At 41.2% G+C, this 24,285-nt stretch overlaps 2 protein-coding genes across 2 annotated transcripts in view; both read right to left on the bottom strand.

Annotated features, from left to right (window-relative positions):
- The window catches only part of LOC120719625 (WD repeat-containing protein 49-like), a 38,617-nt gene extending 24,023 nt beyond the window's left edge, over positions 1-14,594 (bottom strand). The window contains exons 1-9 of the mRNA XM_040008975.1: positions 10,786-14,594; positions 8,291-8,464; positions 7,675-7,764; positions 7,461-7,553; positions 5,997-6,168; positions 3,281-3,448; positions 1,557-1,705; positions 689-922; positions 192-356 (exon numbers count right to left, since the gene is read on the bottom strand). Coding sequence (XP_039864909.1) covers positions 192-356; positions 689-922; positions 1,557-1,705; positions 3,281-3,448; positions 5,997-6,168; positions 7,461-7,553; positions 7,675-7,764; positions 8,291-8,464; positions 10,786-11,100 — 1,560 coding nt within the window. The 5' untranslated portion in view covers positions 11,101-14,594. The remainder of the gene's footprint in view (positions 1-191; positions 357-688; positions 923-1,556; positions 1,706-3,280; positions 3,449-5,996; positions 6,169-7,460; positions 7,554-7,674; positions 7,765-8,290; positions 8,465-10,785) is intronic.
- A 173-nt stretch (positions 14,595-14,767) lies between these two features.
- On the bottom strand, positions 14,768-24,282 carry pdcd10a (programmed cell death 10a). The gene is made up of 8 exons (XM_040008980.1): positions 24,007-24,282; positions 21,902-22,095; positions 18,300-18,353; positions 17,983-18,100; positions 17,184-17,310; positions 16,330-16,408; positions 16,139-16,221; positions 14,768-15,705 (listed from the first exon to the last, which is right to left on the bottom strand). Exons 2-8 carry the CDS (start codon positions 21,989-21,991, stop codon positions 15,558-15,560), a joined length of 699 nt encoding a protein of 232 aa, XP_039864914.1. The 5' UTR covers positions 21,992-22,095; positions 24,007-24,282; the 3' UTR covers positions 14,768-15,557.
- Positions 24,283-24,285: the final 3 nt, after the last annotated feature.

Genomic DNA, 24,285 nt, shown 5'->3' with positions numbered 1-24,285 from the left:
CCATATCAGGAGTAAATACAACAATTTCCTAGAAACATTGTCCTAAAAAGCTGCTATTCCACATTAATTCACACTTTACTTTTGCATTTCACTCAGGCTTTAACATTTCCATGAGGACTAGCCTGCAGCTGTACTGTGCATCTTCATAGCCGTACAAATCCGTGTGTGTGTGCGTACGCCTGTCCACCTACTTTGACCTCTCCGTCGGCGCCCGCGGTAAACAGTCGGGTCTGCGTAACATCCAGGGCCATGGTGGAGATCTCAGCATCACCATGGCAACGGTGGAACTGCTTGACCTTTTGTCCTGTGTCAGTCAGCCAGAAGATCACAGAGGAGGCAGAGTCGCTGCTGACTACCTGCAGAGAGAGTTTGATCCATGTTATGCTACAGCAAAGGCGCTAATGCTTTCTTTAATGATGCTCACATAACCAATCCATTCTCCACGCTTATTTTAGCGCTAAGCCACCGCTGAAGAATACATAATGGGAACAAGAGGAGGAAGAAAAACACGAGTGTCGCACAATAGGTGCTCATTTTCACTTGTTTGGTGTCTGCTGCCGTGTCAGTGGGAAACAGCTTGTTAAGAGGAGTGAGAAGAACTGGAGAACTTAACTATTGTACTAATTGTACATGTGGAAACACAAAGAAATAAAACAGCAGGTCACAGAAGACCATGTCACTGGCATACCTGTCTGAACCGACTGTTATACAGCACACAGGTAACAGGATGTTCATGGCTACTGGTCTTCTTCTCCTCCCTCTTGGATTCCAGCAGGAGAAGCAGGCTGTTGAATGAAAGCACGAGGTGCTGGCGCTCCTCATTGAGAAACAGGAAGGGGTGTGTGTCCCCCTGTATGTTTGGAAAGACACCGGCCAGACGGTGTGTGCACAGCTGGCTGGACACATCCCACAGACAGAGCACCTGGAAGGATAATAAGGGCTGTTATGTGTCTGTGCTTAAGGGCAGATATTTTGGTACATATCCACATGTTCCTAAAAAAGAAAAGTGCCACTAAAAGCTATCGCTCCTACAAAAAAAACTTTTATTCAGTGATTACCAAGCAAATACATCGTTGCACCATGAAGAACTGCTCCTCTGGTTGCAGTTTTAGTGGCCATATTGCTTCTAACGGCAACAACATGCCTGTCGCTGCTCCAGAAATTCTTTCAGAGTGAACTGAGGTAAAGCCTTCAGAGTTTCTTGCAGTGGCAGATGGTGTTTGAGCAGAGGCAGATGGAACATAAATCACTTCTAAAATATTCATTCTCTTCAGAAAAGCCAAAGAGAAGGCAAACATGCACGGTGCTACAACAGGGAGAGGAAAAGCAACAGAAGCACCAACATCCTCTTTGCATCAGAAAATAAAACAAGGCTTTAAAAGAAACACCAGCTGACAGTGGCATGAAAAATGTTAAACAGGCTCGTCCCCAACACCTCGTTCGTCTGCAGTAATTAAAGCAAGGAATAACAATTAATATTACGATTACGGGGCTCTTCATCTCTACATTATCTGCACTGGTAGCGGGTCTGCGCACCCACTGAAGGGCACTCCTACCTTATCTTTGGAGTAGCTGAGGAGTTGTTGCTTGGTCTGCAGGAAGCAGACAGCAATGACGGGGCTTGTGTGTCCACCAAGGGCGCACACCGGCTCAGAGGTCACGTAAGGATTCCACAGCAAGACGTGATGATCCACACCTGCTGTGGCTACAACCAATCAGAGGCGCCATTCAGACCTGGAAGTAACAGGCTTTTTTGTGATCCTAACACAAGCAGACAGCTCCAGGCATGTTAGTTCACACCTGGCATAAGAATGCATGTCCAGTGTCTTCCGGTGACTTTTCCTCTCTATATGGAGATAATCATTTACATGACTTCTGTTTGCAAATGAAAATCAAATGCCCGCACGGGTCCCCTCCAAGTCAAATCCACCCCACCATGAGCCCACCTGTGATTAAACAAACAGGTTTACTCACTATTTATTTATTCACATGCACAGTTGGCCAACAGCCTTATGCAAAAATCTGTCAGATCTCAGTGCATTCCGACTTGGAGATAACTGCATGTTGATTCTGGTAGCAGGTCCGGTCAAACGTAGGTTTCAGAAATGGACTTGTGCCGGACTTTGATCTCGAGTCTTCGCAAATCGAAATTATGTAAAGCTCACTCGCATACAGAGCGGGGTAGTGAGATCCAATTACAGGTGGTCATTCAAGATGCATTTTAATCCCAAGGGTGAACTGACTGATCATCAAAAGAGACATTTCAGTGCCAGGTCTGAACAGCTCCCAAATTAGCGGAGAGATTAATTGCAGTTATTTCCAGGGAACAATACCGCTCCCAGCCCCCTCCACCACCACAACCAATTTACTGTTCAATGAGGCATTTGACAGTTTTGATGATGCATTGTTAGTAAATTTAAATTGATTGATTGAGAAATGTAAAAGCATTCACGTTTTTGCAATTATTTAGAAGCACATGGTATGGTACATTAGACATTTAATAGATAGTGTACAATCATTAGAGGTTTTTTTGTTTTTTTATGTTGATGAGCGTGTAAAACCTCTAAGTTAAACCTGAAATGAAAACCTTCAAGTGAATAAATATGATTCATATACACTCATGGTAAAAACAAAGTGCAGCCTCTTTCATTCAAGGTTCTATCAGGCATAATAAAAAGGCAGCTAAATACAATCTGAGGTTAATACGGCCTTAAATGAACAACAACAGACAAAATGACAAAACATGACATATTACACTGTGTACAACCTTACTGCTTCCATAGGAATTAAGAAGGTAATTAGCAGCCAGGTGCTAATAATCAAATGTACCTGATTAAGTGACCATTTGCATGTAAAAGCAGAAGGTTTTGGCCATAATGCAAAGCGCCATGAACGCAAGCATACTTAATGTTGAGCACGGTGGTGGAGGGCTGATGATCTGAGCTTGTTTTGCAGTCACAGGACCTTAGTATCATTGAGTGGACAATGAACCGAATACTAACATATTAGAGTCACATGTGAGGCCATCGGTCTGACAGCTAAAGCTCGTCATCCAGAACAGTGATGCTTTGAATCATGAGGAGCACATAGTTTTTTACATACTTCTGCATTTTATCTCAGTTTTTGTGAAATAAATAATGTCAGAGTCTTCATCTGAGGTTGCAATTGCCAAATTTCAATTCATGGTAAAGACATAATAACTAAAACCTTGAAAATTAAATTTTACCATGACTCTATGTCATCATACTTTATGTTGTACAGCCACTTCATTTGGACCCACCTAACAGGCCGAGTCCAATATGGAAGTCGACGTCCCACACACCGTCCTTTGTAGAGTAAGAAGTGATTCGTAGGCTCGTGCTTTCCTTTTCCCTCCAGCCAATCACCATGCTGCTCTGTGGTGCGATGCTGCACGACACAAAGGCCTCAAGTGAGCCCAGGTAACGCACTGCAAGAGGCATAATAGTCAGAAAAGTGAAAGTAAATCAGAAGTGGCATACTGTAGTTAGATAGTATAACATTATATTAACATTTCTGCAGTTTATGTCATTGTAAATTTCTGCTTTAGCATTAGGAGCTGCTTATTTGTCATCGTCTTCCAATCCACAATAACTACAACTGGTTTCATCATAAAGGAAAAGCTGTATGGCTTGTACAAACACAGCAATAGGCTTTTTATCTACAAGCTAATTTCAAGAGAAGAAAATAATCCTAAACAATAGCTGCTGCCTTCCTGTGTAAACAGCAAAAGTTACTGGCAGAGTGACTAAATTAGTTTCAAACTTGACAAATTCAATATAAAAACAACATTGCAACATATTTTGATGATGACACACTGCTCATCTTCTTTCATTTCCTCAAATTATATCCTTCTCCCTGCTGATGCCAAAATGCTCTCACTAGCCCGGCTCCAAAGGATATCCATCCACTCTCTGAAACGGTTGCGCTAAATGTGCAATGACCGCAGCCGTATAGTAAACCGACCAATTCTCAGGAGCTCAATATAGCATAGAATTAGGCGGTTATGATTTGCTCACTGGTATTACAGAAAACGTAATGGATCTTGCATCACCATCTATCTCAATTAAGACTTTGATTGAGACCAGCTAAATTGGTTGCCACATGTCTCTATTAGAGGCTGCTTAACTTTCAAAGCCTGCACAAGCTAAGGGCTGGTTTTGAGATGGCATGTGACAAGTCGTAGGTCAAACACTGGCTGGAGAGCTTGGGGCAAATAATTATATCTGAATACACTTCACGCATTCCCATCTTTGCTCCGCTCCGTGAATTTAAGAGATTAGTGGATTTTCAGACAGCGCGTTGTGACTCATCATTGATTAATGATCCCTTCTCTTATTCATTGACAAGCACAGCTCATCAAACTAGTTGTGATGCAGACTCAGATACAGAACATCTGCTTCCTTAGCCGGTGCTGCAGCTATTCTCGCACTTTCACTGCTGAGATTGGAAATAACACAGAAACAGCAGGAGTCATTGTGTGTTTATATCAAAGCAAACCTCTCGTGTTGTGCAATAAATCGCTGCACGTTATGGGAGATTTTTATGTTACCTACACGCTCTCTCCATCACTAACACACCCCTTCCTTGCACCTCTCATTCTTTGTCCTTATAGGACTGTTGTCCATCCCAATTTCCTCCTAATTTGCTCTCAATTTCCCCTCACTGATCCACCGCCGTCTCTCTCTCCTTCCTCTCCTCCTCTCTCTGGTGGCCCATGAGCCTGAAGGTTTGGAGGTCTGGATAACCAGGCATGTCTAATGGTACACAGCCCACTCATACTGCAGGGTGGGAAACTTCAAAAGAAAAAGCACCAGCACCCCAGAGGTATGCAAACACACACACATGCATTCAGGCGGGCTGCCTTTACTTACAGTCAGAAATGACGACACACGCGCCCACACACAAACAAGCGTGCTCTTGCCGATTCACGTGCATGTGCACACACAGATTGTAAAATTTTCATTTAACTAAAGCTTTTAATGTTTCGCCATTGTATCCTTTGTTTCCCCATTCTTTGTTATTCCTATTTCCCCATTTATTGAGCTTATTTATACGTGCTTTATTCTTGTTTTCGCTTTTATCAGGATTCCCCCCCCCCTTTTTAGCGAATCCAGCCTCAGAGCGTTGTCTCGGCTGAATCATTATCAAACAGCCCAATAACTCTTCAGAGAGCCTCTGTCCAAATGATGCAATCGAGATAAAACTAAGCGACCTCTTTGTTACCCACGCTGAGCTGCAGTGGGGTGGGGGGGGGGTCTCAGCAAGCCAGACCTCAAGTTCCTGACTTTATATCAACAGTAAAAAGTCTGGCTAGGAAGAGAATGACTCAGGACTCGCTGCATGTGTGTCAGCGTGCGTGCATCAGTGACCGGGACACACCCAGGCGTTTTCATTGTGTTACACAAGCTGTTATTGCAACGACACCGGAGAGGTGACCAAGCAAGCCTGTGGCTCTCATCCCAGGTGTGAAGGGTAAAGTGTGTGTGTCTGTGTTTGCATGGGTGTGTTAAGTAGGTCTGACACCCAGAATGTGTTGTTTCTATCGGATATACTCCTGATTTCATTCTGACCTGATACTGGAGAGCTTCTTTTTTTTTTTTTTAACCCGAGGCTGAATACAGTTGTGCACAGGAATGACAAACAGAAGCATTTGGGTTCTGATTATCGCTGCTCATGCAGGCTATTTCAGCTGGCTCCTTCTTTTGCATACCATATGAAATAGCAGATGTGCAAACAGAGGAGTTTTCACTGGGACAAGACAACAAAAGAGAAACTACAGCTGCAACAAAGACATGCACTTTTACAAGAATGTTAGGCTATAATTAAAGAGAGAGGGGTTTGTTAGTATGCTTATGTCTCTTTGATGGTTTGTGTGTGTGTGTGTGTGTGTGTGTGTGTGTGTGTGTGTGTGTGTGTGTGTGTGTGTGTGTGTGTGTGTGTGTGTGTGTGTGTGTGTGTGTGTGTGTACTTTCTACCTTTTCTAACCCAGCCAGGCGCGTGTGCTTGGTGTGTCACGGTGTAACAGGAGCGATGCTTGCCTTTGGCCAGATCATCCCAAAGGATGATGTCTGCTGAGTCAGAGTCTGTCCTCAGACTGAATCTCTCAAACAGGAAGATCTGGGCTGAGGTGAAATATAAAGCACTGACCTGGGAATATACACAGACACTCACAGTCGTTGAGCAGTGGACCTGTTCGATTCAGATTTATTTATGTAGCGTCAAATCACAACAACAGGCGCTTACATTCACCTTACATTCTTTAGCTCATAGGGGGTCACTTTGCGACAGTGGGGAGGAAAAATGACTTTTTAACAGGAAGAAGCCTCCAGCAGAACCGGGCTCGCAGAGGATCAGCCATCTGCCGTCAGCGGTTGGGGGTGAGGGGAAAGAGAAAGAGGAGAAAGAGAGCATATGGAGGCAGGACAAAACAGACCAAGGGAGAGACAAGACAAGGATTTAATGACATGCTGCAGTGGTTTATAAATAGGGAGAGAAAAGAGGCAAGTGGAGCATAAGTGCTCATTGCATCACACAAAGTCCCATAGCAGCCTGAACCTATAGTAACATAATGAACACATATGTGGATAATGAGGATAACGCCTTCCTCTCTTGTTCTTTAGTAAACTAGTTCATGCATTTACTACTTCTAGGCTAGACTACTGTAATTCATTATTATCAAGATGTCCTAAAAACTCCCTAAAAAGCCTTCAGTTGATCTAAAGAGTACTGGCAGGGACTAAAGAGAAAGAAACATATTTCTCCCATATTGGCTTCTCTTCATTGGCTCACTGTTAAATCCAGAATCAAATTTCAAATCCTTCTCGTCACATACAAGGTCTTGAATAATCAGCCCCCATCTTATGTGAAAGGCCTGGTGCCTGAATCACCCCATTAGAGCACTTTTTCTCTCAGACAGCAGGATATGTAAAAGTAGAATGGGAGCCAGAGCCTTCAGCTTTAAGGCCCCTCTTCTGTGGAACCAGATCCCGGTTTGGATTTGGGAGACAGACACCCTTTCTACATTTGAGATTAGGCTTAAAACTTTCATTTTTAATAAAGCATACAGTTAGAGCTGGACCCTGAATCTTCCACTAGCTATGCTGCTATAAGCTGCTGGGGTGTTTCTTTTTCACGCTCCATGTGTTTCTACAACACTCTGCATTTACTCATTAGTTATAAATTTCTCCTCCGTTGCAGCAGATGGGTGCCCCTCCCTGGGCCTGGTTCTGCTGGTGGTTTCTTCCTGTTAAAAGGGGGTTTTTTTGCTTCCCACTGACGCCAAGTTCTTGCTCATATCTTCTGTGGATTATTGTAGGGTCTTTGCCTTACAATATAAAGTAACTTGAAACGACTGCTTGTGATTTGGTGGCATATAAATAAAACTGAATTAAGTTCTTTTTCTTCTCAATCATTTGCTTTTCTTTGTATGTGTGTATTACCCGTCCTCCAATGTCTCCTATAGTGAGAACAGCCTGGTCAGGGTTACAGGGATCTACCCAGTAGTCTAGACACCAAGGAGTAAAGTTCAAGCCCTAGAGTAGATAAGAATATATGAGATATATTGCCAGTTCTTATGTTATTAATAATGCAATGGAATCAAGCTGATGGTAAAATGAAGATAACACAAAACACTAAAAAAAATCTCATTGTTACCTGGAGTTTACACTTGCAGCTGAAGGTCTTTTCACACACGAAGTCATAGAAACACACCTCTTTACTTGTGAAAGCCACAGCTATCTGAAACTAAAGAAAATGGAGTTTGTTAGAAAACACAGAAACATGGAGACATGCAACCTGTCCCTATTATATAACAAGGATTTAGCAGTTTGCCAAACTGTTAATTAATGCACAATGGGGGAAAAAAAATCCTCATGTGTTATTCAACGCGGTTATACAATACAGAATATGGCATCCATAAATCTGTAGTTTAAAGAAATGCCAATTAAAACTTACAATCAATTATTGATGGTGTTATTACTAAAAAATGTATGTTTACTTTCTGATCTTTATGCACCAGCTTCGTGTCTGAAACGCAATTAACCAAAGCCACAGATCAATAATTCATTAATTGAGTGGAGTATTTGTTTATCTCTGTGCCATACAATATCTGCTCCATTAAATGAGGCTACTTATCAGTTATTAAATTATAAATCCATTTCTTTGAATAATATTTCTTGAACTACGCTTCAGGAGCCACGATGCAGCAGTAATCGATGAGAGGACTGATTGATAGTTAGGTATGCATCTCTCAGTATGTTGATAGGTTCACCTTGTCCACGTTTTGCAGCAGCACCACATCTGTGACCCAGAGGTCCTTGGGTGCGACTGTGCTGTTCTGCAGTCGATGAGTGTGCAGAAGGGACATGTTCTCCGCATCCCGCAGTCCTACGTTTCCTCCTTTACTCACAGTGAGATACTGACCTGAACTCTGCAGGTACAGCACCTGAGGAGGCCAGAGGTTATTACAAGCAAAACATTTAAAGAAAATATCCACAGAAAGACTACAATTCACACTTCCCCGTAACACCAGCCTTTAGCTTTATGCCCCAATGAAATTTGCTACATTAGAGAGTGGCGTTATTTATTAAAACCTGAGGAGACAGCTTTTAAAAACCAATTTAAAATATTAATTATGGCTTGAATTTTCCTCTTCTCGCTGGCTACTTTATAACCGCAGAACTGCCCTAATATAAGTTCTCTAAAAACGAGCCCCTACTAAATCTTCCACTCATTGGATACAGGTGAATAAAAGGAGCCGTTCTGTGCTGAATCTAATAAAATTGAGAATTAATCATTACAGGAGTTATTGGGTGAACAAAACTTGGAGCTGCAAAAAATAAATTAATTCATTTTAAAAAAGCTTGAAGCTGACTGCATCTAATGAGCAAGAGACAAAGTAGATCTTTGATGAAAGGTAGTTTATTAAAATTTCACAGCAGAGGTAAGAGGTCAGATGTTCTGCAACGTAATTACTGTCTTCTCCCTTTTCACAGTGTACCTTTGTAAGATCTCCCGGATTCGCATGTCATTTTTCCATAATTATTATAATTACATATTGATATACAGCTGGTGAGTAACTGATACAATGTGTTTATCTGTAGTGCGAGTGAAGGGCTATCATTTTGGGGCTCTTTTAGCAGCTTTTTCATTGCTTTAAAAGCTGGAAGACAAAACTGTTATTCAATTTGAAGTATGTACCCAATGAAGTGTCGGTGAACCTGTAACTGCTAAATGGCAACAAAATAACTTTTATATTTAACAGTATATGGTATACTTTAGTACTTAAAGTATTTCAGTGTATGCAATAGATTCCCATTTAGCTTGTAATAGGGAAAAGCAACGTTCAGAAAGAAATGGTGGTAGATGAAACAAATAATATAGGACCATGTAAAATGGGCAGGTGCAAATACCTGGGAAACTCTGACGAGGACAAGCATTTCAGAAATAGCATGTTCTGTGGGGTGCTGCTGGTTAGCAGCACTGAGTGGTCAAATGAGGGACAGACTGTCCACAAGGTCTCGGGGATGTGCTTGTATTACTAAAACCTCCCAATACTGGCACCAAGGGGTACTTATAGTCTTAGAACCATGCTATAGGCAGGTATCTTTGCTATTAAAGCTGTTGTGTTGCTCTGGCTCATCAGAGTTATGTGAAATATCAAACACCAGAAGTGATTTTGGGAGACAATTACATGACAGAGCAGCTCTAGAAGTGACTTTGAGGAAGAAAAAGATGCAAGATAATGCGTGTTCTAACTGTATGATCCATGTAATACTGCAATGTAATGTAATGTAACATGAAAATAATATTACATGTTTACTGCAGCTCTTCCATCACATTATCGTCTCCTCAAAATCACTTCCATTATATATATATACAGATAGCAGAAGCTCACAGATAGACAGACAGACAGAGAGCTTCTGCTGTATTTTATTTAACATTTAATATTCTTTTGCAGCATTTTTCTATTTGCTTGTGTTTTCTTAAGTTGCACTGCCCAACAGTTTGGTCTACAATTGTAGCAGACATAAAGCAAATATTAATATTTGGTGTTACCATTTAATGAATACAAGTCCAGAATTCACTCCTTTTAGCTCAGTTTTGGTCTTCACCAAGCCCTGAGTGAAATGTGTACAAAAAAAATGCAAAAGCTGCAAGCTGTTGGTGGATTTGTCACCATTAGTAACCACTTCCTGCCTTGCTACAAATTTGCCAGGGTTATAGATACAGTACATTGTTTCCATATTCTCTATTTGATACTTAACTAGTGGAGTAATGGTCAGAAATGAAAGCTATCTAAGCAACAATACTCTGCCTCTTTAAGGCTGTCAAACCTTCCAGGCACTTGGAAAACAACTGACACAACAGTCTGACATTTCGACATCCTCGGGATTGAAAGATTAAAGTGATGAGCCGTCACTTTATCCAAAGCAGTGGGGACTTCACACCGGCTGCTTCATTTACATATTAATTGATAGATGTTAAAGGAGTCCAGAGCCATTTATCTCCAAAGGAGTCAGCCATTTTGATGAGCAAGACCCTAATACTTTTTGAACGTTTCCTTCCACAATGTTTAATAATGTGCAATTCCATCCAGTCAGCAGAGTTTTGGATTCTCTAGACTGCCAATGTCAAAATGTTTTCAGATAACATGCAGAGGGTCATTGGTTTGGGGGGGGGGGAAGGGAAAAAAGGCAACATGCTATGACTCTCATAACAAACTTTTCTTCGTGTAAGTCTCTACTAGGTTAAAGGACCTTTTACCTTTTGAACAGGGTCTCGATGTGGACAGGTGAGGGTGCGTGGTGGCTTCCAGCAAGGCGCACTAACAGTTTTGCTGTTCTTTAATTTATTGGAAAGCTCCATCAGCAGAAATGAGCACAGGCCTCCCCAGTCAATGCACTCTTTCTCCTTTGAGGTGTCGCTGTCCAGGAGGAGGCCACTGCGCTGCTGACTGAGAACCACGCTGTCAAACAAGAAGCCATATTCCTCCTCGGACCCGTGGCCAACTGATGACCAAGCAAGATCGATGAACTGAATTCGGGACAAGGAGCGGGATGCACCTGAGAAGTCCTGCATTCAACAGCAACAGGATTGTGAGATATTGCACAATCTTGGCACACAGCTGAATACAGCCAACTAGGGCACTCCCAGCATCAGCAAAGTTGGTCAATCATGAGTGTGGACTGTGTAAAAGATGGAAATAGCTTCAGGCTATTTAAAGCCTCCCTTTTTTGCCTCAAAGTATCCCCACTTTAAAGAAGTCCATGAGCACTTTAACCTCAGTAAACAATGTCTCCAATCTCTTTGAAACTGTTAGCTAAAACTAGTGCATCTCTTAGCTATTATAGTAAGGTATAAGACTAATACCTAAGGTTAGTTTCAAGTCTCAGTTATTGAAGCAAAGTATAAGACTGACAGCTAAGACTAGTTTCAAGTTTGAGCTATTGTAGTATGGTGTAAGGCTAATAGCTAAGATTAGCTTCAAGTCGTAGCTGTTGTAGCAAGGTGTTCATTTTGTAACATATGTACCCCATTTAGAATGGAACACACAATAAATCAAGGTGTGTTTAAGACTGTGGCTACACTGTGACAGGAAATTGGTGCAGTTCAGGGCATCACAAATAAGCGACTTACTTCTAGGTGGCTTCCTCCATCTTTTATACATCAGTTATGAGAAGAACCCAAAAATTAGGGCAGTACTTGAACAAATTAACTTAAAACAAGCTGTATATACTCCAGTAAACTAAAAGTAAGTAGAACATACCCAAACCCTATGATTTCTTAGTAAATCCCTGAAGATTCCCTTGTTTGTATAGCACTTCTAATCAGATCTAAAAGTATGGTTCTATATTGTCAAAATTGGAGATAAATAATTTAACCCTGTTCTTTAAATGTGAAATAAAGGTGCTGTAATACAAGGCTGTCAATAGACTGACTTGAAATCAAAGACTCACAAGGAAAAGGTTCTGTAACTTTCTATAATCCTCAGCGTTCATTCTGCTTTCAAGCTGTGCCACCTCCATTCTCGTTCCCATGGTTACAGCTCAGACCTGTCAATCAATCAGCAATAAACCAGGTGAGGTCAAGGAGGTAAAATGCGTGTCTGTATGCAGGTTGGTGTGGAATAGGGAATACACACACACACACACACACACACACACACACATCACTGAATAAAATAGATTTCCCAACGTCTATGTGTTACATGACAAAACAAGATGCACTCAGAATAATCCCTCAATAACCTGCCATATCTATTTCACATGGGTCGTCATGCCACCGTGATCATACAGCAAGGTCACAGCAGCAGCTTATTGTTGCCTCTTTTCACTGTTGGATAGCGTGCAAAGGTTTCCGCTATTTTCCGAACTACAAGACTTTAGGAAGCAGTCAAACAAGCCCCCCCCAAAAGAAAATTTCTCAGAAAGGCAGCGGGTTGCCAAAGCATGTCGAGTCTGTCATATCCGTTAGTGTGAAATAAAATACAGTCAGATAGATGGAGAGAATAAAAGTGTGAATAAAAGGGAATGATTTCTGAAATTGCTCTGTGCTGAAATTAAAAGCCCATTTGAAGTCAAAGGGAGAAAGTTTCTTTTTAACTCCAACTCTCCTACAAAACACTCCAAGGGGCAGCGGGGCGGCAAACACTGTTTCATTTTTAGCATGGCATAAACGTTTATGAGACAAATTCACTGGATGTGGCATCAAACTGAACAGAGATTTAGATGACAGGCTGTGTAATGAAAGCAAAGGGAAAATAAATAAATAAATCAATGCTTTGCTGCAGCTATTATCTTTTTTTTTTTTATAACAGTGATGAACTGCAGTGTGATCTTGACATGATAGTTAAACCAGACAACAGGTTCGCAGTAGACCGCAAGATGACTTTATACTACTGTCATATTTAAAAGAACACCGATACTCATGGGACAATTTCTTCACATCTTGTTTGTGAGCGTGATAACTTCTAATCAACCACATCCTGACTTGTTTTGTGGCACGCCGCTGGCTTCAGTCTGCATGCGACTGCACAGACGCAACTCTATAAAGAAAAATGAACACAGAAAGCTTGATGTGCCGTCCAAATCGCTGCTGCTTGAAAGGTAAGAGGCATTTCTTATGAATGCATCCACCTCTGGGAAAGACTCCTTTTGCAATCTTTTAGCAAACACACTTATCAGGGTTGCCTCTCCTCTTCCTGGATGGTCACTTTTGCTCCAGTTAGTCCTCTCAAAACTGTCACTGTAGTACTTCTGAGTTTTTAAAAGAACATGCAGTTAACTTGTCCGTCAACAAAGCATCTCAGCTCCTAACTGTGTAATGGCAGACCTGGCCTTCCAGTATACACATACCTCAAGTCAAGCATGTTTTCTTTTCAATCACAAAGTTCAAACAGTGAAACCAAACACAACATTACACTTAATAACAAATTCAAACTTACCATTCAATTTCACCTCTCATTCTGTCATGGGTGTCTGCAGTATGTTGTCCCAAGAGTCCAGCTCTGAGGTGTTGGAAACACCACTTTCAAATGTGTGACATTTCAAACAAATCCTCACCTTCTGGCTATTCCGTCTTAGCAATGGCTGCCTCTCGTCTACAGGAGACTCGGCCGATTTGTGGCTGAAGTTTGTGTCCAGAGGTTATTCTAAGCTGGCAACGTGTAAGAAGCAATCAACGCCAACAGCCCTGACTGCAGGCACACACACCCACAGAGAGTTAACGAACTGCCCCCCAGTAGCCCAGACAGTGGCAGAGGCCACACACACACAACAAATCTTTTATTATCCTTCACTCTTAAAGACTCTGGCTAAGTTTCCTGGCAACCGAGTAGTCAAAAAGAGTTGTGAGAGTTTGTGAGTCCAGGCCTATTGTCAGTATGCATGCGCGTGTATCCTTTCTATTCTCAGATTAGGCACAGGAGCGAACATGTGTGTGAGAGTGAGGTGCAACAATGCCACATACAACAACACGATTCACACAAAGATTCCACAGCGACTGATAATAACAGAAAAATACTGACGTGAACCTGAACAAAGATAAAATACACACAAAACAGCTTTACAGCATCATTCAAATGCCTGTGAGAGGGCATCCTGCAGGTCAATTGTTGCTATGCACACACAGACGCGCGCACACACACACACACACACACACAGAAAACAAAGTATCTCAGGGATTAGTTTAACTCAAACAAATCGATAGCTCGTATGGTGGAAAGCATCAAACAGTAAATCCAACAAAGATGTAATCACTGCCCTTCCTTCCTGCTGCTCCAGTGACCATGGCCAATCTCCGTGTGTGACTTAATGGTCTTCAATAACTCGAATTAGCTGATTATGGCGGCCGTCAACAGTGACAGGATCGGAAAATTAGGTCTCAGCAATTTCAATAATAAAGCTTTAAAAATTAACACTATCACAATTGGATTACAGTGGTGCATGTAGGAGCCAGCAGAGAGCCCAAAATAGCCCTCCACAAATCCACCATGGAAAATCCACTATTATACAGGGAGAAGAATGAAGTTGCTGGAATGGGAAGGAGAAAGAAAAAAAAAAATTGGTATGGCTCTTAGTTCTGGGAGGAAAGAGGCGCAGTCGAAGAAAAGAGAACGCAAGGGCAACTGAGCGAAAATGAAGCACTCTCATACAACAATACAAATCTGAAGAGAGACCCACTTTTGGAAAAATCTTTCTCACACGTCAGAACTCTTTAATTTGCAAGAGGAAGAAGAAGAAGAAAAGTGGTTTAACTCGTCATGACTTCTTTAAGAGTTCTCAAAGAAGTTCAGGTCCCTTCATTTTATTTTCACTGGCCTTGAAAACGTCATGAAAACTACAGAGTAGGAGTTGAACAGAAGGTGACAAAGAGACAATATGTTCATAATCAGAGACATCTGCGTAAACATGTGAAGGTTAAGTCGTCACTCATTTGAAATGAATTGAAATCTGCAGCTTTGGAGTAGTAACGCTCTAGCTGGAAACATTAAAATACAAGACAGCGAGAGAAGTCCAGTTAAGTATACATGTGTATATACATGGCACATATAGATAATACCTATGGGGAGCTAAAGAAAAAGGGTTCGAATCAGTGGGCTTTTGGTCAGAACAAAATAACAAAAAACAAAAAACAAAACATTTAAAGATGGCATCTTGGTCTTTGGCAAATCAATCAAATTACAAATGACTACAAACCGTATTGGCTGGATATTAATAATTGCCAAAATGATAACTTTTAAGGACTTATATGCAATTGCCAAACTTTTAAGGACAAGGGAAACACTGACATGATCTGAACAGAGTGGAAAATGCAGAGGGGAGCGTAGAAAATATTGACTTAAGAATCTGATAAAAGAACAACATTAAAGAGAGTAAAAAAAAAAATCCCCAGCAATTACTGTCAGCCTGACGTGCTTTGAAACTCGAAACTACCTGATCTCCCCTCAGAGCCACAGAATTATAAATTATACAGCCCCCCCCAAAAAAAATAATAAAACACCTTTACAAATTAAAAAGCCTTGTTTCGCCTGTCCTCTAATGAAAACGCTTCTCCTGTGTCTGCGCGCGTCTGTTCTTCGCGTCTTCTCGGGCCGCCGCCGCTGGGCCGCCAGTCTTGAAGGCCCGCATTATCATGTTGATTTGGTGGGTGAGCTGGTTGGCGCTGACAAACACATTTACTGCTCTGGAAACAACCGGAACAGAAAGACAAGGACACACGTGTCACTCACACGGGGAGAAAAAAAAACCCCGAAAAGCGTGGCAACAATATTAGGATTGATCCGGGGAACACTTTGATCTGGCTGGAATAGAGAATGTCAGGCTTCAGAGAACACAAGCCAGGATGGATCCACAGGAAGTGGGTCAAGGGAATTATTCAGCATTGGTGGATTTGATAGTAGTGGGCCTGTGATCAAACAACCACCATTTACATGGGTGACAGTGGGTGTGCGCGTGAGCGTCTATGCAAACAGGCAAGGCGTGCAGGCGTGGGTGGGTGTGTACGACTAGTGAATGCGTTGGTGGCTATGTGTGCGGACACGAATGAGAAAAGGTTGAAGATGTGATGGAGAAAAAAAGAAAAGTGGTAAAAAAATACACTAGAAACAGTGTCTTACTTTCCATCTTTGAAGTAGGTTTTGAGAGTGTCACTGAAGCTCTTGGAGTATTTCACAAACTCTTTCTTCTGCTGTTCCACTACCTAACCAATAAATACAGACAGCCTTTCAGCTCCACTTATTTCACAGCAACTGTGTTTGTGCGCACAGGCACTTTTTTTTTTCTTAAACTTACTAATGTATCCACTTACCCGTCTGTTCTGATGTTGGTATTTCCTTAAGACAGTATTAACAGTGTTTAGCAGCTCCTTGATGGCACTGGCAACATCTCTGCGGATGACACGCACAAGTGAGTGCATGTTAGAAAGAAAAAAAAAAAAATATAGAGAGAGAAATCTTCAAATCTGTCTGTTTTTATCAGGCACTGATACCCTGAAACTAGAGTCCTTTGATCCAGCTCGTTGTCTCCCCTTTCTTCCCCCTGTTCTCACAAACACGCTCTCACCTTCAACTCTCTTTCTCTGTCTCTCTCTCTCTCCCTCTCCCCTCGCATGCACTTGAAATCTGCCGTTTCATAACTTTAATTTCTTAGCATTCCCTTTGAATTGATTTTATTTCTAAGCCCTCCGCTGGGTAAGTAACTTAAGCACTGACTCACTAAGAGTATTGAATTCCATCAAAATAATGGCAAAGTGGGCCAAGAAGATGAAACATCTCTCACTTTCTCTCTATAGCGTGCGTGCAGCGCGGCGGACAGGGACGTTAATAGTTTCGCCATCACTGCTGTGCACACTGCTCAACCTTTGAAAGGAATCTTACGGCTTAGAAACAAAGACATGCTCCGGTTGGCCAGTTGGAATCAAAGAAATGAGAGCTATGTAATGCCAGGCAGCGTCTTAGTGCATATAATGAAATATTAATTGGAGAACAGTTACTAAAAGCCAACTCTTTCACTTTTAATCAACCATCGAGGTGTTGTAAGTCAAAAGGGCTTGCTTTCTGCTACTTTAATCACTTAATCTGATCGAAATTTTGCACGTAATAGTGAACCTGGTTTACGTCACACTGCAACACACGTGCACATTCACACACACAGCTGTCTTACTTGATGGTATGTAGCAAGCCCATTCGGTCATTGATCTCATCAGGCAGGGTGCTTAGGATGTGTTTCAGAGCTCGGGCCCTCTCGTTCAGCTCCTGGAACTCTGGCTCTTTCCTGTCAATCATCAACTCTGAAAAACACCGAGAGGAAGAGAACAAAAGACAGAGCTCAAACTCCTCGCAGCAATGGGCACGTCAGCAGTCGGCAGAACTCATGAAATTAATATTGGTGACATGTTAAAAACCTATGTCTACAGTGCAAGTGTGACAAATGAACACAGCATCAGGAGTATGTGTACATGCGTGTGCACGCGCACACGCGCGCACACGCACACACACACACACACACACACACACACACACACACAGTAACGTGTTGAGTTTGTTAAGTGAAAAGCCGGATTAAGGTAGAACTTGGGATGTGCCATGCAGGAGGTACATTTAAAATTCATCCACTGTGTGTGTGTGTGTGTGTGTGTGCGTGTGTGTGTGCACGTGTGTGTGCACGTGTGTGTGCGTGTGTGTGAATTCATTACTACCATCAATCACTGTACACTCGGCACAAGGAATTCAATTACAGACAGAAACAAGGGAACAACTGAAAGCAGACAGAGGGGTTGATTTGTGTGGAAACAGCTCCCCCCAGTGGATATCTGTGCTGCAGCAGCACAGGACTGGGCCATCACAGAAACCAAAGAAAAACCAAGTTGGTATTCCCACAGCTTTCATCTTTAAGTGCACATTCTGGTCTACAGCAGAGTACAAAAAAAACAAATAAAACAAATAAAAGAAACGAAACCTACCCTGCATATCATCTCCAGCCATGCGAAGCAGAGCCTCGTTATAGTTAATTTTTAACTTCTTCTTTTCCAATATTTTGACAACAACGTCCTGGGTAAGGCCCGGGGTCTCCTTCTCTGCCTTGAGACACACAAACATGCAGCTGCTGAGGACTCACAGTCACCCTTGGTGTTTTGCGAAAATAAAACTATAATCAAAGTTATAAATCACTAAGCTGCTGTAAAGAGGATTTACAAAGTGAAGGGTACAGGCAGATACAAGAAGGATGGCAGTTTTGTCCATGAAATGAAAGCAAACAAACTTTAAGAGAAAACTTTACCTTTATAAAAGCTGTTCTCAAGGTCTGCGCTGCTGATAAATTGATCTTCTCCAACTGCAAGTTGTAATACACAAACACACAAGAATAAGCCAGCAGTAAAAACTAACACTCACACAGCTTAGCTCTTACCACGGCCTTTCGTCTGTGCTGAAATGTAATTCTGTAAAAAGCACATTAAAGCTAAGGATCCCACCATGTTAAAAGAGGACACCGTGATGCTGAGATGTGAAAATCCGTGTGGACTGAATTGGATTCTATTGTTAACCTCGAAAGAATCGAAGTACATTCAGTTTCTCTGAGCTGATATTTTGGCATTAGGCAGGTCTTTGCTTCTTCAGCTCCAGATCGCTGCTTGTTGGTTTGCGCACCGTGAAATCGATAGTTTTTCAATAAGATAATTTCATACTGTAAACAATAACACCTTGAAAGCACAGCAGAAAAACAATGAGAGCAATCAGGAGTGACAAAAGCTGAAATTAGCAAATTGCAGAAACCAATTTAAGCCAGGGGATAACTGCCGAGTAGGTTTGTGTTACCCAGTAATTTGCTTAAAAAAAATTTTTTAAAAAACAAAAAAAAACAAAAAACAAAATGGGTTTTAAATTTTTGTTATGTTTACATGTACATTGTTTTAATTCCTCTTTATTTACCACAAATTCCTCCCCTTAATACTCAGAAATCCACAAGCAAATGCTAAATAACAAAAGACATAAATGAAAGACATGATAATGGGCAAATAAAAAAACAGCAGCGCACCAATATATCAGTGAAACATGGCTATTAGCTGATATTGGGGCTTTTGACTGCTTTTTTTGCAGTTCAACGACTGAAAAATAATGTAAAGAGCTGAAAGATTTTTTTTAATATGTTTGATTATTTTTTGCAAACAAAAGCAGCCTTTTTGGGCTTAAGGTCAAGGTCAAGTTTATTTATATAGCACATTTCAAACAGCCGATGCTGCACAAAGTGCTTAACAATATAAAAATGGCATTAAAAAGCAACAATGTAATACAATAATAACATTATAAAACAATAATAGGACAATAAAAGAATTAAAACAATAACTAAAACTATTTCAAATAAGACAAAAATGCTTGGGTCATAGTGTGTTAAAAGCCAGGGCATAAAAATGTGTCTTTAGTAATGATTTAAATTGTGTTTGTGCAGATCTAATATTTAGGGGGAGACTATTCCAAAGTCTGGGACCTGCCACAGAGAAGGATCTATCACCACGAGATTTGAGATAAGTCCGTGGGATGGACAGCATTAATTTTGAGCTAGCTTAAAGGTGCAGGTAAATACAGGTGTTACTGATCTTGCCTTAAACAAAACAGAACCTTCATTAAACTACCTTAAACGCTTACCAGCCACTTTATTAGATACTCTCATTAAACTGCTCGATAATGCAAGTGTCTAATCAGCCAATCACATAACAGCAACTCATTGCATTGAGACATGAAGACTTGGCCAAGATGACCTGCTGAAGTTCAAACTGAGCATCAGAATGAGGAAAGAAAGGTAATTTAGGAGTAAAGTGTAAAGTAAAGTGTGCGTGTTAGTCCCCATAGGGAAATAGTTCCTCTGCATTTAACCCATTCACCCAGTGAAGCAGTGGGCAGCCACCAATGCAGCGCCCGGGGAGCAGTGTGTAGGGACGGTACCTTGCTCAGGGGTACCTCAGGGTAGCCGTTCAGTGGAGTCGAACCCCCGACCTTCCGATCATGGGGCCACCACTCTACCTACTGAGCTATCCCTGCCCCTGACTTTGACTATAGCATGATAATTGTTCCCAGAAAAGGCGGTCTAAGTATTTCAGAAACTGCTGATCTACTGACATTTTCCCAAACAACCATCTCTAAGGTTTACAGAAAATTGTCCCCCCCTCCCCCTCCCCAGCTCCCACCCCAAAAAAGAAAGAAATAAGACATATCCAGTGAGTGGCAGTTTCTGGATAAAAACTGCCTTGTTTGTGTCAGAGGACACTGACCAGATTGCTTTGAGCTAAAGGGAACTCAACAATAACTCATAACCACTTATTAAAAGGTATGCAGAAGAGCAAAACAACAAACCTTGAAGCAGATGTGCTACACAGCAGAAGACCACACTGGGTACTACTCCTGTCAGCTAAGAACAGGAAACTGAGGCTCCAGTTCACACAAAACTGGTCAACATCAGATTGGGGAAAAAATGTTGCCTGCTTTGATGAGTCTCAATTTCTGCTACCACATTTGGATGGTAGGGTCAGAACAACATGAAAGCATGGATCCACCCTCCCCTGTATCAACAGTTCAGGCTGGTGGATATTAGCACCCTTAGTACCAACTAACATTGTTTTTTTGTCTTTTTTAATTCTTTATTTCTAAACTATTACTTCACGAAGGTGATTACAGGCATTAATTAACACAATTTACAAGGAAAAAACAAAATGAAAGAAAAAGAAAAAGAGAAAAATTTAAAAAAACAACAACAACAACAACAAACAAAAAAAAAAAAAAAAAACAGTCGGGAGTGACCAATTAGCTAGGTTGGTGGTTTCAAGCTTTGAGAAGAAGATCCGGCTTATGAGTATTGGCATATAGGACCCACTTATCCCAACACGAACGGAACCAACACACTCTGTCACTGACATAAGCTGTTACCTCCTTCATCCTATAAATCTCTAGCGTAATTTCCCACCATAATGACAAGGTCGGTATCAGATCAGATCTTGCAAGGACCCTTTCTTACTTGCAACAATTAAAGCTCTTAACAGACATGTATCATTTTTAGACCAGTTCTGCAGTATACAACCAAAAAAGATTGTCTTCATGTCCCAACTAACATTGTTTAAACCCCACAGCCTACAGCCTACCTGAGTATTGTTGGTGCCCAGGTCCATCTCTTTGTAACCACAGTGTACCCATCTTCTGATAGCTACTTCCACCAGGATAGCACACCATGTTACTTGAACATGACCATAAGTTCTCTGTACTTGAATGGCCTCCACAAGAAATAGAAGTTAATCAAATAGAACACCTTCGGGAGGTGCTGGAATGGCAGATTCCCCTTATGGATGTTTCCATGATCTTGTTGAATCTATGTCTTCAGAACTGCCTTAATTCTTTGTGTCAAAGTGTATCTGATGAATTATCTGGTGAGTGAATATCAAGACAAAATGGCTGTTGGGAAACGGATAAATTCCCCATTTTAAAAACTGTTTTCAACTCCTTTTCTGGGTCTTTAATGATAACAAAAGAAAAGAAAAAAAGACTATGGAAAAGTGTAACCTGTTATCGTGCAGGTGTGATACACAGAGATGCTTCACATGGATAAAAAAAAAAAACCTTCAGAGATACTGACAGTCACTCAGATTTACCATCAGCTGAACAACATGAATAGTAGCAGTCTGCTCACTTCTCATTACCGCTCGTTCTCCACCACTTGTTCTTGTTAACACTACCGTTTCCGTATTTCTATTCGGCTACACCATCAACTCTGCAACTTCACACAAAAGCCTTTCCACAGTTAAATACAACCCCTGCTTGAACTGACTATTTACCGAAAGTCTCATTCAAATTTGCTTCTAAAGTCACAAACTTTTTTTTTTTTTTTTTATTCTTTACCTCCTTAAAAACAGGAAACATCACGGTGTAGAGAGCCATCGGAGCCAGCGAGGCAGCAGCTGCATCATTCTTCATGTCTCCCATGGTCATCCTTGACCAATCGATGGACCCCTGTGCGTGCACTCGTCCACTGATGCCGGTTTCACTGCATTCAATCAGTCATGAAGACTGACAGAATGGGAGCAGACAAGGATCTAAAGAAGAAAAGAGCACGATGGGAGAACAAGCAGGGAAAGATGGATGGTAGTTGACAAAAACAACTGTGTAAGGGATTAAAAAACAAAACAAAAAAAAACTATATAAATAAATAAAATGATCCATGTTTACAACCAGGCTAAATTTATCTGGTTTAAACATGTCTCTATTGTAGTGAGGAGGAACTGGTTCCACAAAATTTCAACTGGAGCACTCTAATTCTATTAATTTTTGTGCAATTAAACAAGATCAAACCCCATGTTTACTTCTTCCAAGAAAGTCTTTCAGTCACAGATATGATGTCTCAACTCTGTATATTTTATTTTATTGTTTACTCTATTTAATTTGTAAAATATGTGTATACACACACACGTAGAAAAACATTTAGTATACACATCCAGAAATGCATATACTATTATATATTGTACATATATTTATTAGTTTCAGATTTAGCCAGTCTTGTATTTGCTTGTTACGTTATGTATTTGCACAACTCTGTTGCTTGTGAAGCTTGCACACAAGAATTTCACTCACATGTACTGTACCAATGTACCTGCACATGTGATGTGACAATAAAAGTGATTTGATTTGATTTGATCACTCCATAACAGCCACACCACTTAAAAGACTGTGCTTTACTGCTCCACTGGGTGCAATGCCGACAAAACAGGCACGAGTCACACCTGTACCAGAAAACCACGCTCTTCTGAAAATGACTGCCGCAATAAAGCAAGGCGGTGTGATAAATATACGACCTTGGTATTGGTTTTTAGCTTGTTTCCCCCCCCCCCAGACCAGGTTAGTCATAAATAATAACAAGAGGAAGATCCAGCACATCCTCTTTTGCAGGCCTGTATTCTGTCTCTTTTACTGTTGGTGACACAGGAATTCACAGGACCAGTTTTTGCTCACCTACATTTTTAAGTACGTAACAGCTTCAATGGCTCTATGTGACAATCTCCATTCGTACAACAAATCCCTAATTAAAAAGGGCAGGGTCACTCCTTTTTATACGAGCTCACTATTCACACGGGTGAATGAAACAAGAGCGAGACAAGTCGTCACCCTGTGACTTTCTGCCATAACTGAGAGTACTCTTAGGTTTATCAGATGCTTGGTTCTGCCCTTTGGCACTCTCTCGTGCATAGAGAGTAAAACTGTAAACAGGTCCAGTGTGACATTATTATATCTGATAAGGATTTTAAAAGGAGGTTTAATCAGTGTTTACAACAGCCTTGGTTACAGGAAGGATTGCACTGGTTTCTAGTTATAAGCGATACGTCATATACAATTACATGTGCCAAAAAAGGTAACACTGCAGACTCTGTTACTTCCCTGAACCATAAATGACTAAGGTGTGGCAAATCTTAGTGCAGGCCAAGACAGAGAGGTAATGGTAGCATTTGGCACAGATATATGGAATGCAGACCAATCATTCAGTGTATGCCAGGACAAAAGGTTATTACAGCCCCTTCTGAGTCATTTGCATAGACTAATGTAGCTCTTCCTGGAAATAAAAAAAGGGGGAAGAATAACAAAAAAGTGTTCAGAGCAGCATGGATATCTGGGGCAGTTTAAAACCACCGGGGTGGGTTTGTTTTTTTTAGAGTTCTCTGTGAAATGACCCTTGGATCAAAGAGAGGCGTATTGCTCTGAAAAGGTTACGGTCATAACTCACTATTGACATTTATAAATCAAAGTATTATAATTTTTTTTGTTTGTTTTGAACTCCCTTATTTTGCCCTTTTCTGAAAGGGTACCGACCTCGCTGTAGTAGTCACTATATTTGAGGTTGCCCTGCTTCTCAGCTCCATCACAGGTCTTTTACCAGTTTATGTGGTGGTTAGCAGGCACGCCAAACTACATTAAAAACAAATCCAAAGAGCTCAAAGTTTCGGTACCAGCCTTACCTGATAAAAGATGGTTGCCAGTGATGAGAGAAGCGGCGGACCGTTGACCGGAAAACAGCAAATCACGTCTATAGGTAACGAACTAACGTTAGAACAGCAGCTTCGAGAGCAGGTGATTCAATCTGTTCTGTTAGCACTCCAGTTGCCTCCTTATGAAGTGCGACTAAATAAAGCTGAATGAAGGCGGGGACGTGTTGTTGAGTTATCTTCCCGTCTTGTTTTGGGTTACGTCTCGTTCAGGAAGTTTTATTGTCTAATAAAAGTGCAGACGAGAGCCAG

This window comes from Simochromis diagramma, unplaced genomic scaffold (assembly GCF_900408965.1).
Source record: "Simochromis diagramma unplaced genomic scaffold, fSimDia1.1 OVJJ01000344.1, whole genome shotgun sequence".
In the NCBI taxonomy this organism is placed as follows: domain Eukaryota; kingdom Metazoa; phylum Chordata; class Actinopteri; order Cichliformes; family Cichlidae; genus Simochromis; species Simochromis diagramma.
Note: the sequence above shows the minus strand (reverse complement) of the source record. Positions and strands in the feature narration are given on the sequence as shown.

Excerpts from the sequence above, each read along its gene's own strand:
- pdcd10a (XM_040008980.1), bottom strand. The coding sequence starts at position 21,991 with ATGACCATGGGAGACATGAAGAATGATGCAGCTGCTGCCTCGCTGGCT. Across the intron at positions 18,101-18,299 it reads TGAGAACAGCTTTTATAAAG|GCAGAGAAGGAGACCCCGGG; the intron begins GTAAAGTTTTCT and ends GTGTGTCTCAAG. Across the intron at positions 17,311-17,982 it reads GGCTGGAGATGATATGCAGG|AGTTGATGATTGACAGGAAA; the intron begins GTAGGTTTCGTT and ends GGTGTTTTTCAG.